Raw genomic sequence first — 13,142 nt, 5'->3', positions numbered from 1 at the left:
CAGCTCCCCGCAGCTGAAGCTCTCCTCTCCCCACCGTGCCAGACGCGTATCTAACAGGTTCTTCAGGCACGCTCGCAGAGGGATGCCGGCCCGATCGCCCCGGAGGTTGTTATAAATAGCCCGATCTCGAGTGCTGCAGCAGTGCAGCATGGGACGAGTGCTAGAGCGCTTCAGCGCTGCCAAACCTGTAAGCAAGTGAGATGCATTGAATTACAAGGCGAGGGCAGTTACTATGGCACGCCCGGGCCCAGGCACAGCCATCCATACTAAGCAGGCGAGCACAAAACAGCCAGGCAGTGAACCAGTAAGTAGTTTCCAGACGAATTTTCTGTCCTCTCACCCTGCTCTGCCATGTCAAACACAAACAAACCACAAAACCACACACACAACCCCCTAACACCACTCCTCCCTCCGTGCTAATCTAAGAAATCCTGGCAACTGAAGCAGGGATTACAGAGCTAGAGATTTCTGCAAGCACCAGGTGCCCCGGGGAGGCTGCAGCCGAGCAGGCCGCAGCATGCCTCCAGCAGGACTGCGCTGCAGCCGCCCGCTCCTCGCCTTCCCCCGGCGCCATCAGCCAGGCACCACGGCTCCTCGCGCGCAGGCACGCGTCCCGTACCGACACACACGCTGCTCGGCGTTCAGCTGCTTGGGTCCCTTCGGTGGCCCCAGTTTCCCAGGACGCATGCGAAGAGCCGGATCTTTCAAACGCACGATGTGATGGGCAAGAGCTGCAGCCTGAACCGACCGGCCTTGGACCTGCCCAGGAAAGCCTTTGTGTCTGGTTAGCAAACCTGACGACTCCCCCACTCCTGGGCAGCCCAAGTTTTGGCACAGGCTTCCTTGGGAAGTCTCCCAAGCGTTCGACCGCTTCATGGATGGGAAGGGGCACAACTCCGCACTGAGCAGAAGAAAAATATGTGCCACATCCCTAGCACAAAAATCTCAAAACTAAAACAAAGCCAAGACCACACAGCTCATGTGATCGCTTGCTCAAGGCCAACACAACACACACAGAGGAAGGGCAACCCCTCCTCCAAAGGCGGCCCTGGGAAGGCCAGGAGCAGCCCCCAGAGCCTCCACGCCAACAAGCCACCTGCCAGGAGAAAGGCGGAAAACAGCTGAAAAACAGAGCAAAAGCTCTCCACAGAAAACCCTGGCTAGCTTCTGTTGTCCTTTTAAAGGGAAGGGGAATCAGAAGAGAAGGCTCTCCCACGCCAAATCGTTTGAGCTCCTGCCCCAATACGCACGGAGCCCTCGGCACCCCCATGGGTGCTCCTTCGGGGCAGGAGCCCTGAGACAGGGCACCCCTCAGCCTCGGGAGCCAGCACCAACTTTCAGATCACATCAGCATCAGTAACTCATGTTTTTCTGATGATTTTTGAAGGAGTTTAGATGTATTGACAGCTTCAACTCTTCCTCCTTATCAGGAGACCTCTGGGAAGAGGCAAAATCTCCTCCTGGAGAAGTACCTGGTCAGGAGAACTCATGAAGCTGAGCCGCATTTCTTCAGCCCAAGCCAAACCAAGTTCAGAGCAGTGCGGTATGTGCTAGCTTTAACACATGAAGGCTGGTGTCAGTATAGCAAATGCAAATTACATTTTAGCTGAATTATAAGTTAAACAAAATAAATAGTTTAATGAATGTAAATAAATCGACTAAATGAATAGGCATTAGCTCCAGAGATGGCCCTAGTGGAAACATTTCTGCAGGACATCCCAGGGGAGGTGGGAGACGGCATGGATGTGCCTCCCTCTACCTCCCCAGCAGAAACCACAGCTTCCCAGAAACTTTCAGCACTTTAGGTGCAACAAGCACTTCTTTTAATAAGGGCCCACAGTGAAACGTTAGAGCTGTGCTACTGCCGTCATTAAACTCAAATTGGTTATAACCCATCTGCGGGTAGAGGTATAAGCACTGCATTTATTTTTCAGCAGCTTTACAACGCCGGGGACTGACCGCACGGCAGGGCTGCAGTGTGCGGCTCTCTCAACGAGGGCCCCAGGCTCCACGAGGGCCCCAGGCTCACTGGTCTGGACATCTCTCCTACGACACTACCAATCCAGGGATGGGAAGTGGTGAAATTATTCATTCCTAGCTCTTGTGCATCTGCAGTAAAGTTTGGCTGGATAGACCTAAACAACTCAAGCCACATTCCAGCCTACTTAGAAGTTTGTGGCTTTTCTGTATTCCTACGAGACTGGGACATTTGCATTGCAGCTGTGCCCTAGGGCATCCATGGGGTCCCACAGCTGCCGGCTCAGGCACTTACAAGCCACTGAAATGCCTCGTGCTTTGCATCTGGCACCCTGAGTTACCCACGCTGTGCTCTCCACACCTGGGAACTACATTTAAACCCATTTGTAAACTTTCTATCTGGCCAAAACTTTGGATACTTAGTCCTGAAACTAGCTGGCTGGGTGACCCTGCTACAACAACGTGCAATTCAAACATCACAGAAATCGGGAGCAAAGACTAGGACCTAAGGCAAAGTGCAAAGATCAGCACCAACAAAAACATCAACTATGTTAGGAAGAGCATGTTTCTCAAATTTCAAGAGAAGAGAGCCGGATGAAGGAATCACGTTTCAGAGAGATACCGAGAATCAGTCGATAATTCTCCAAGTACACGTATTTTATTCTGGCACATACCTTAGTTTCAGAAAGCTACTGAGACAGCGAGAGCCCAAGACAGTGAACTATCCCGTTAGACTGTGTGTGCGGTGGGACCAGCAGAACATCAGGCTTGCAGACAGAAGCAGCCGCACTGGGAGGCAACAGCCACAGCTCCACAGTGTCGCAGGGAAGACTCCAGCTACCACTGACGCCTGTCACCACAACCACAGCGGCTCTGGAGAAAACTCCATGCAGCACAAGCCTGGAAAGACCAACTTTGCCAGTCCCAAGAGCCCTGTATAAATCTTAATGTGGCTGAGAGCCCCAAGACCTGCCAAGCTGATGGCAGGGAGCTCTGGGTAGGGTTTGCAGGGGAGATCCGACGGCTGCAATGTTGTCCTCAGCAGCTCCCACTGCCTTCCTGCATCCTGCGGCACAGATGTGCCGATTAGCCCGCAGCCTCCCACCCGACCAGCCCTGTGCCAGCCACCCGCGGCTGCCCCGGGCCTGCTCGGGGCCACACACAGCCCCAGGGAAAGAGGCTGGGCGGCTGCTCCCAGTGGCTCTGCAAAAGCGGGCTGCAGGCAGGAGCCTGGGAAACTCGCCCGTCCCGCAGAAACCCCTCTGCCAGGGATATCGAGCACCCCGTCCTACCTTGCACACTGCCATAACCTGAGCTGGCACCAGAGCCCACTTTAACCCCAGCCAAACCTGCACACCGAGATTCCAGGCTGGCGGAGGCTTTGCAGGCTTCAGCGCCACTGACAGACAGCAAAGACAGAGTCTTACCCCCAGTGCCTGCTCGCAGGGCACTCCGCACAACACGGCTTGCTAACAGGCAATATCCACGTTACCATTTCCAGTCTCGTCCAACGCAACGGCAGGAGGTTAGCTAGTGGAGAGCCTGGGAAGGAGGGCTGGTGTCAGGCTAATCCAACCCGCAGGAGCTGTAGGCAAGCAGGGCAAGAGTCACGATCCTGCAGTTTTATATTGTTGGACAGTAACTACATAAAACTCCTCTGAGCCTGCAGCTTCATCAAAGGGTAGCAGTAGAGCTTTTCTCTTTAAAGAGAAAGAGAAGGGCAAACTAAGGAAATGCTTTTTTTAAAAAAAATGTGCCATTACTCTAATGTCACTTAGCTGTAGGGAACCCTACTTCAGTGGCCTGCTTCACGGGATTTTCCTTCAGGACCAGTCAAGCGGCTGGTGAGCACCACAGCAGTTATTTCTTCAGCTTGAGAAAAGAGCTTACTTCTGTGCATGTAGATCTATTTTCCCACCCGAAGAGGGAAGGTTTGTTGCCTGTGTAAGTGCATCTATGCTGAATTGTCAAGAAAATGCCAGATAACCACTCATCCCAGACTCACTAACGTTAAAAAGGGGGAATGCAACAGAAAGCTCAGCTGCCAAATGGGCACGTGCGAGCTCTGCTACATCAACCACGTGCTTGCAGGAGGTGAGAACCAAACGCTAACCCTCAGACAGCCTTGCTACTACTGGCAAAAAACTGACCTGCTTCCGAAAAGCGACAGCCACCACCACCACGGGAGTAGCCACGCTTTGGTTTTCATCTTTTGCGCTTTGTCCGAGCACTGCCCTGTGGACTGGTTTTACTTCTCAAATGCAAATAAAAAAAAAAAAACGGCACGCATGAACTTCAGACCTTTAAAGCTTCTAGAAATAACAACTTTCTAGTACAACCAATAAAGCACAACACAAGAAAGCAAAGTGAACGCTGGAAAGCTGCACCAGGAGAGGGACGCGCTGCCAAGTTTCACCATTTACAGACGACGAAGACAAACACAGGACTCTGCAACACAACGTTGTTTTTACTGTGCACGAGGCAGTTCTGCGTCTGCGGGTGGATTTATCCAGGTGCACGTTCCTGACCTACTTACTTCCGCTTTTCAGCTGGGAAACCCACGCGCAAGGCTGCTCAGGCAGAGCAGCAAGCTTCCAGCGGGAGCTCGACTGTCACCCCACCAGCAGAACTGCTTTCCACAGGGCCCTGGGGACATGGCCCCACCGGGTTCCCACCCCCCACCTTGCCGCACAGATGCCATGTTATCACACTCCTTTCCTCTTCGTAACCTTGTAGCGGTGATCAGATTTCTCTTGCACAATATTCCTCTGATTCTCCCCCTGAAGCCTGTTACAACTGCATATTAAAAAAACCCAACTGCCAGCAAATCAGCCCTTTCCAAAACACCAGCAAACCTCCAAGGTCGGGCGACAGACAGCGATAGCAGATCCCGAGATTAAGAATCAGTCTTCTGACCTTGTTACTAACGCACAGCTATGCTTGCCTCCACAGCAGTTTTCCATTAACACCTGCATTCTCCGCTTTTTTAACAGAAGACGTGGCTGAAGATATGGGTGGCCTGGAGGAACAGGGATGGAGGGACCTAGCTAGAAAAAGCAAGTCTTTGGGCAAGGCAAGGTTGAAAAGCATTTTACGGTAGCTAGAAGCACTGCTAAACATGCACGTGAGACAAACTTGTTCTAAGGCAGCGACAACTGCAGGAACAGAAATAATCCAAGAAACGCTGCACACAATGGCTGTCTCTTGATCTCATGCAGCTAACAAGAAAGGTAACTTAACCCATAACTGCCCCCATCAGAAATCATTACAGGAACCCCAATTGTTCACATTTTTGTGTGTTTCTGCACTCAGAAGGACGGAGTGGCCCCAACATTTTTGTCTGGCTTGGAGGTAGAGAGAAGCAGTCATCAGCCCTCTCGCCTTTTAGAGGCGGAGACAACCACCCCCAAGTCTCAACGCCTGGCGCAGCAGAGGGGTGTATTTCCTCAGCAAGAAGCCCGCTCGGAGCCCGCCCACCGCCCAGCAGTACCGACAGTCTCCTTCGGCCAAGCAGGGTGCCCGAGGCGGGTGCTCCGCAAGCCGCACAGGCAGCGGTGGGGACACCAGCGCGGAGGCCTACTTTCCCTGGCAGATAGAGAGGCCTGGGAACCAGAGCTCCTAACGCTGCCGATGCCACCGCAGACAGGCTGCCCCCGCCGCCACCGCGGCACAGCACCTCTGCCGGGGAGCCATGCGGCCAGCACCACCGCCTCAGCCCCAGGCTCCCAGACAAGAGAGCCTTCCTCCCCCTCCTCCCCAGACCCACGAGGTGCCTGAGCAATTGTGCAGTGCTGAAACACGGGGAGGATTTTTCCACCTCCCTGCCTCCTTCAGCAATCAGCTTGTGCCCTGAGAGGCAGGGATTACACAGCGTAACTTTTTAACCCAGTTGCTGGCACTGCAGGCGTGACGCCTGCTTTAAAAACCGGTGCACAAGGGGGAGGGGGAGGCTTCCAGCACTGCTCTACCCGCTCTTGAACTGCGTCCAGCCTGCTCCAGCACCAAACGCCAATAAACTTTGCTTTAGGTGACAAACTTCAAAAATGCACCTTGGCACCATAAAAGCAGGGGAGGGAGGAAGTGGCGGGGCACTCGCTCAGCGGATACAAGTGCCTCAGGACGAAGGCCAGCCACAAACCACGCTGCTTCTGCCCTTCCTTCTTGTACGTTAAAGACAAGGGAAAAAGGCTGAGCCCCAGACGAGCGCTCAGGACCGTAACTTCTTGAAGATACAACGCACCAAACTCAGCAAAACCCAGAGCAGGGGGTGGCCTCGCATGGCCTGTGCCCAGAGCCCCGGAGCAGGCGCTGGAGACGGTCGGGACGTGGGGCTGCGCCTCGTCCCTGGCCCGAGCCGCTCAGGCTCCGATTCAAAGGAAGAGCAGCCAGCAAATAACCAGTTAAAGCACGTAGTCTTCAGCCGAGGCCTCGGACAAGCCATCTGCCCTTCCCAGGAAAACCCAAGTTCTTGCTTTTGAGCGTTCCCTAACGTGCCAACGGCGCCGGTATCCCAGGCTTCCAGGAGGAGCCCGCCCTCTCCCACCCACCGCCGCAGCGCCCAACGCCCGCAACGTGGGCAGCGCCCGCACCCGCGCACGGGAGCGCCCGGAACGAACTTGGGGGCCTGGCGACCGCTCCCGCAGCCCCCCCGCACCAGCAGCCGCCGCCGCGGCCCGCCCCGCGCCTGGCGCTACCGGCACCGCAGCCTACGAGGCGGGCGGGAACGGCGGCCGCTTCCTCGCGGCCAGGGCGCGAGCACCGGCGGACGCACCGGGCGGGCCCGGCCCCGCGGACCACCGAGGGGGCCGCGCCGCCGCCGCTCCGCCGCCTGCGGGGCCGGGCCCGGGCAGCGGCGGGGACGGCCGGGGGGAGCGCGCGGGGCCCCGGAGCGGCCGCTCCCCCCCCCGCGGCCGCGCGGTGGTGCGGCCCGGTGAAGGTGACCTTCACCGGGGCCCGGGGCTCCCCGCTCCGCCGGGCCGGGCCCGGTCGGGCCGGGCCGGGGGCGCCGCACGGCGCGGCCGGTCCCCCGCCGCCTCCCCGGGCCCCTTCCCCCGGCTCGGCCTGGCCGCGACGCGGACGAGCAGCGGGAATCGCGCGTCCCGGCCCCGCCGCGAGCGCCTCGGCCTCCGGGCCCGGCAGCCAGCGCCTCCCCGGGGACGCGGCGGCCCCGGCCTGGCTGCGCGGAGCCTCCCCGAGCGGCGGAGCGGGCGTCGGGCCCCGGCACGGCTTCCCCGCAAGAAACGGGGGGCCCTGGGCCGGGGGGGCCCGGGAACCCGACCCCGCGGCGGGGCGGGCGAGTCGGGCCCGGGCCGCTCCGGCGGGGTCTCCCCCGGCGGGACGGGCGGCCCAAGCTGGCAGAAGCGCCCCGGGGCCCCCCGCGGCCCCAGCCCCCGCTGCCCCGGCCCCCCGCGACCGCCCCGGCGCCGGGAAGGGGGCGGCGGGCCTGCGCCGCCGGGGCGGGCACCCCCGGGGCGGGCACCCCGGCCCCGCCAGGCCCCGCTAGGCCCGGCCCGCGCTCCCGCTGCAGGCCCCGGCCCCGGCCCCGGCCCGGCCGCGGCGCCCCCTTACCGGGGCGCTGCTGCGTCTCCGCCGGCCTCCTGCCGCGGGGGCCCGGCTCCTGCTGCTCGCCGCCCTGCGCGGCGGCCGGCACGGCGGCCGGCGGCATCTCGTCCGTTTTGATGACCATGGGGCCGCGCCGAGCCCCGCGCCCGCCCGCCCGCCGCGAAGGACAGCGCCGCTCCGGCCCCACGTGGTGCCGCGACCCCGCGCGCCGCTACGGCACGCCGCCCGGGACCAACCTCCGCGCCCGGCGGCAACGCCTTAAAGGGGCAGCGCCGCGCGGCCGGCTCGCCCTGCGCGAACCGCCCCTCCGGGCGGCCGCCGCACCCGCGACGGGGCTGCGTCGCGGGCGCCGCCGTGGGGCCGCGGGCGGGCCCTGCACCGGCCGGGGGCGGGCTGCCGGCTCGGCGCGGCGCCAGGCGGGGGCACGGCCCAGGGAGGCCCCGCGGGCCCCGGTGAAGGTCACCGGCTGCCGCAGCCGCTCGCTCCCGCCCGGCTGCGTGCGACCTTCCCGGAGGCCGCAAGGTCGGCGGCAGGAAGGGCCCGGCAGGGAAGGGAAGGGCCCGGCAGGGAAGGGAAGGGCCGCGCGGGGCTGAGCCGGTGGCGCGGGGCCTGTGCGCCCCGTCCCGCGCGGCCACGTCTGCTCCTGCTCCTGCTCCTGCTCCTGCCCCTGCTCCTGGTCCTGCCCCTGCCCCTGCTCCTGGTCCTGCCCCTGCTCCTGCCCCTGCCCCTGCCCCTGCTCCTGGTCCCGCCGGAGCTGCGGGGGCCGGCCCCGGCCCCTTGGGGCACTGGGGTGTTCCCCAGGGCAGCGGGGAACCGGCAAACACGGCCAGAAGCCTTCAACGCCGGCCACTTCCCTGTGCTGGGACAGGAGGGGCCGCGGGCGGAGGGGGAGCGGGGGCGAACCCAGCCCGGGCAGGCGGAGGGGTGCCTGGGGCTGCCCTCGCCGGAGCAGGGACGCAGCCTGCGGCCCTCGCTGCGGGGCCGACGGACAGGGCACGGAGCCACTGCCTGGCACCGCTGGCACCGCGGGCTCCAGCCGGCCCCGTGCAGCCCCGCAGCTCATGGAACAGAACCGGTCGCAGAATGGTTTGGGTTGGAAGGGAACTAGGTGATCCCGGAGGATCACCTAGTTCCAGCCCCTGCCAGGGGCAGGGACACCTTCACCAGACCAGGTTGCTCAAAGCCCCGTCCAGCCTGGCCTTGAACGCTTCCAGGGATGGGGCATCCGCAGCTTCTCGGGGCAACCCGTTCGGTGTCTCACCGCCCTCAGAGTAAAGAATTTCTTCCTAATATGTAATCTAAATCCACCCTCTTTCAGTTTAAAAGGGTTACCCCTTGTCCTATCGCTACGTTCCCTGGCAGAGTCCCTCCCCATCTTCCCTGCAGGCCCCCTTCAAGGCCGCTGTAAGATCCCAGAGCTGCGAGGGGCTCCGGGCGGTGAGGCAGGAGTCAGGGCCGGGGCCGGAGGCACAGACGTTCGTGGTTTGTGGCTGGAGGTCCCGGGTGCTGGGGCAGGACAGGGCAACGCTGCAGATTTCAATCTCTTTATTAAGAAAAAGGCATATTACAACGACTCCTAAAGTACAGCTCCATACTCTAGTCTCTGGGTATTAACACATTTTGAAAAGCACTTGGTTAAAAAGCAAAGTCGACATTAACATTGTCCTGGCGAATAATGGTGTCATGTAGTAAAATGAACATTCAAATAAAGCAGAGCAGTGTCAAACCTTTGGCATCTGTCCCACCACAATGGCTCTCCCCAGCACGAGGCACAGGCTTTTACTGTTCTCAGCCGAGCTTCGCAAACTCAGCCAAGGAGAATATTTTTGCTCCGACGAAACCACAGCTGCTGCGGGACCGGAGGAGCTGTACCCAGGGGTGCTTCCATCCCATTCCCTCTGCCAGAGCCTTCCCCGGGGCCCAGAGCACAGCTCTGGCCAGGCAGAGGTGATGTCTCCGGCTAAGGAGGGCTGTTACAGCCTTGGCAAGGGCTGGGATGACAGCGACCTTCTGCGTGACCTTGAAACACCCGAGGAAATACCGACGGTGCTCGTCCCTGCAGGGCCGCGGGGCTGTGGCTCAGCACCTTACTCACGTCCCCTGGGGGAGAAAGGGTCTGGTTTTTCAGACATACAAAGATTTGAGGGATTCCCATGGCCTGATAGTCTCATTCCTGCTATAACCGCAATGATTATAGCAGGATCTATAGGGGATCTTTTTTCGAAAGCCACAAGATCCATGAGATCTATCGGAAAGAGGCAGGAGGCATCACCACACCCCGTGGAGGAGCAGGTGCCCCTTGGGTTTGCGTTGGGTGCACCTCTCACACCAGCAGCTTCATGACCCTATTCCCGCCCGAAGGCGTGAGGGGAGGGAGGGCGAAATGAAGGGATCTGATATGGTGACAGTACCCCGTACCGAGTGTCGCACCCCGTGTCCCCCTGCCCACAGGCACCGGCCCTTCGCGTGGCCGCAGCGGGGAGCTGGGATGGCAGCGTCACTGCGGGGCCAGCCCCTAGGCAGCGCTGGCAGAGAGGAGAGAGGCAGAAACCTGGCCTCCAGGAGCAAAGGGCAGCTTTAACCAGCGAGGAGACACGGCACTTTTCTCTTCGTGCTTTTGCAGGCTGCGTCGTCTGGCGGGATCCTCCGCGGCTGCTGTGCTCGTCGGTCCCAGGTCTCTCCTGCTCGCCCAGCCCCGGCACACTGGCATTGCTGATCTTATCCACGGCGTGAGGCAACCTACAGACGTAAGGGAGTCTTCTCTCCCCTCCTTCGCGTTCCCTGTAGGACTTGGCAGCCAGGTGCCGACAGTGCAAGAGGGTGACAAGAACAGACGTGCACTGAGGCAGCTGCAGCCTGGCTACAGCGAGACTGGCTCGTCAGGGCTGCTGGGAAGCCAGGGCTGGTGTTCCCGGAGAAGGGCAGGATGCCGCGGCTTCACTGGGGCAGCAGTAGCCAGTGCACAAGGCTGCACGCGAGGACCCCGAAATGTTCACCTCGGTCCCGCGGAGGAAAGCCCGTCAGCGTGCTGCTGATTTACCTTCCCGGTGGGGAGAGCTAGCCGGGCAGCGCTGCGGTGCTGCCGCTCCTCTACCTCCTGGGAGCTTACTTTGGGGAACTCGCGCACAGAGATGCTCTGTGCGGAGCAGAGCAATCCCTGACCGCTGCTGGCTCCGGCTCTCCAGCCGCTTCAGGTGGGACGCCTCTTGCCGCGTTGCTGCCAGCTTTCCTGGGCATCCAGGAGAGACCCTGCGCCCCTCCGCTGCGGCTGCCCCTGCGTAACGCCCGTCAGCTGCGCCCTGCGCCTGACTTCGCTGGCAGTGAGGCGGTTTATAGAAAGCCTTGGGCTCTGCCTCAGGCAAAGCTTCCCCAAGGCAGCAGGACCAGGCCCTGCCACGGACAGGTCTCTGCACAGTGCCATGCGGCAGCGGGGAAGGTCGTGCAGCCTCCCGAGGGGATTTTTGGGAGCGGCTGCGCTATTCAGGCCCTCGCAATGGCACCCTCACGGCGGGGACGGGAAGGACGCAGCCAGGAGCGCTTAGATTAGCCCCAGCAAACACATTCAGAAAATATGGCTTTTTAATTAACAGGGTCAAGAGGGAGAACTTCCCAATCGGTCTGCCCGGGGCTAAAATAAGTCCGGAGGAGCCTGCACCGAGTCACCAGGACTGGCTCTGCCTCTCGGTGCCACTGGCTCCGGCGCGGGCGCAGCCGCAGCGAGTGGAGCGGGCGCATCTCCTCCCCACCCGCCGCTCGGCCTGCGCCTGCTGCAAGGTTGCACAATTTGAGACATCGCTTTCTCAGAGAGCATTAGGAACAATATTAAGGAAAAGAGAGATTAGCAAACCCAACACATCAAATCCATGAGCCTCTGCAGAGCTGCAGAAAGAAAGGGGGGGTGCAGAGGAGAGGTGCCCGGCTGTTAGTCTGTACGCAGACAGCTCTCAGCACGTTGTGGTTTATGCACATAAGACATTGTTTAACAACCGAGCGTTATTGCTATGCATCCGTTTCCAGTCTATTCCTTAAGCTTTACAAGTCAACATTAAACATTGCTTGTTCCATACAGAGCAGGTAGGTGCCAGCGGTTACACTCCTCGGTCCACGCGTGGTCCGTACGGCGCGGGTCGAAGCTGCGCGCACCCTTTGGACTCGCAGGGAGTCCGGCAGCAGCGGCTAATCGCTAGTCGCAGATCCCTGTTAGACCTTACAGGCTGAGGGCTAACTCACAGTCCCAGACCAGGGGGTCTGTGAGGGCCCCCGCCCAGGGCGAGGAGGGCAGGCACTGCCCGGGCTCCCGCTGCTCCCTGGGGCTCGCCGCGGCTAACAGCGGCCTACTCGTTAAAAAATAGGAACGCTGTCTTTTTGTTCTTTTTTTTGATCATTTTGATCTCTTTGATCACTTTATATAAATACAAAGATTAAAATAATTTATCTCAACATCATTTCTATTACAATCATACAGTGCTTTCCCTTCAAAACAAGTGCGGGTATGTGTAGACATATATAAGTGTATATATAGCATCTCTAGAGCTTCCCTCCCCCCCGAGAAAAGCAGCAGTGACTGCAGCAGGTACAGCACGCCCGAGCTGATCCTTCCCGCTCCGAGGCAAGGGTGCCCAGGGAAAAGCGCAGGGCTCGCCCCGACAACTCATTTCCAAGCACATTGCACTGGCGTGAAGGGAGGAACTGGGGTGCTCCCCCCACCCCTTCGGGAAGCAACCCCCCCTCGCTGTAGGCAGCTCTGCCCGCACATCCAAGGGCTGGGGGGCTCAGGGCCTGCCCAGCTGCCCGCAAGCACCAGGAGGAGGGAGAAACAATGGGGGGACTGGAAATGAGATCAACTCCTTGAGCAAGCTGCTAATTAGTGGTGAAGAGGAAAGGATCCCGCAGCTCAGACAGGGTTGCTTCATTTACATACTAGGCACTAAAAATGATGATTGCTAGGAATGTATTTACACCGAAGAAGGATCATACCTCTCCCTCCCCTTTCAATGCTCAGGTCAGTCACGAACACCATGGTCTTATCAAGGATTTTATAATAAAAATGCAACACACTGTTTATCAGGATTGTCTAGGAGGGAGAGAGGAAAGCAGCTGTGCACACCACAGCTGAAGGAACAGCCGAACAGCGCAGACATGTATTACCCTCTTCATGTTAAAAGAGAATAGAGGCGAATCCTCAGCAGAACCTCTCTGAACCTGAGAGAAACAGCGATTTCCAAAGGCCAAACGGCACCTCACCCGCGTGCCACCACCAGGAACCGGGTGGCCACGACGCTGCGCCCCTGGGTACTGCTCGTGCAGCGCGACACCGACTGCCCCTTGCTGCCCTGCCCTGCCTTGGGGCGGGGGGCGACAGCAGGGCCCCAAGCACCCACGCTCTCCCCGGAGCTGGGGCGCGGGCAGAGCCTGCCTTAAATCACTTCGCGGTGGGAAACAGGCGGGAAAAATCCCGCAGCCTTCCCGAGGGCCAGGCTCGGGGCTTTTCTTCCTTGCGCCGCTGTCGCCCGGTGCTCGTACCCCAGCTGGGCGTTACCGATGCGCCCCGTGCTGCCCCTGCACCCTGCCTGCCCCGGGAGGCAGCTTGGGCACGCGGTGCT

The 13,142-nt window shown here is 60.0% G+C and overlaps 1 protein-coding gene across 2 annotated transcripts in view; it reads right to left on the bottom strand.

Moving 5' to 3' along the window:
- CLUH (CLUH binding protein of NUMT mRNA) overlaps positions 1 to 7,851 on the bottom strand; it is a 42,142-nt gene extending 34,291 nt beyond the window's left edge. Inside the window, exon 1 of one of the 2 annotated variants that reach the window (XM_075517664.1) lies at positions 7,776 to 7,851. Coding sequence is in view for 1 of the 2 variants with exons in the window: in XM_075517663.1 (XP_075373778.1) it covers positions 7,546 to 7,663 (118 nt within the window). In the remaining variant the exon portion in view is untranslated. The other variant, XM_075517663.1, reaches the window with a different exon arrangement.
- Positions 7,852 to 13,142: the final 5,291 nt, after the last annotated feature.

This window comes from Mycteria americana, chromosome 15 (assembly GCF_035582795.1).
Source record: "Mycteria americana isolate JAX WOST 10 ecotype Jacksonville Zoo and Gardens chromosome 15, USCA_MyAme_1.0, whole genome shotgun sequence".
Lineage (NCBI taxonomy): Eukaryota > Metazoa > Chordata > Aves > Ciconiiformes > Ciconiidae > Mycteria > Mycteria americana.
Note: the sequence above shows the minus strand (reverse complement) of the source record. Positions and strands in the feature narration are given on the sequence as shown.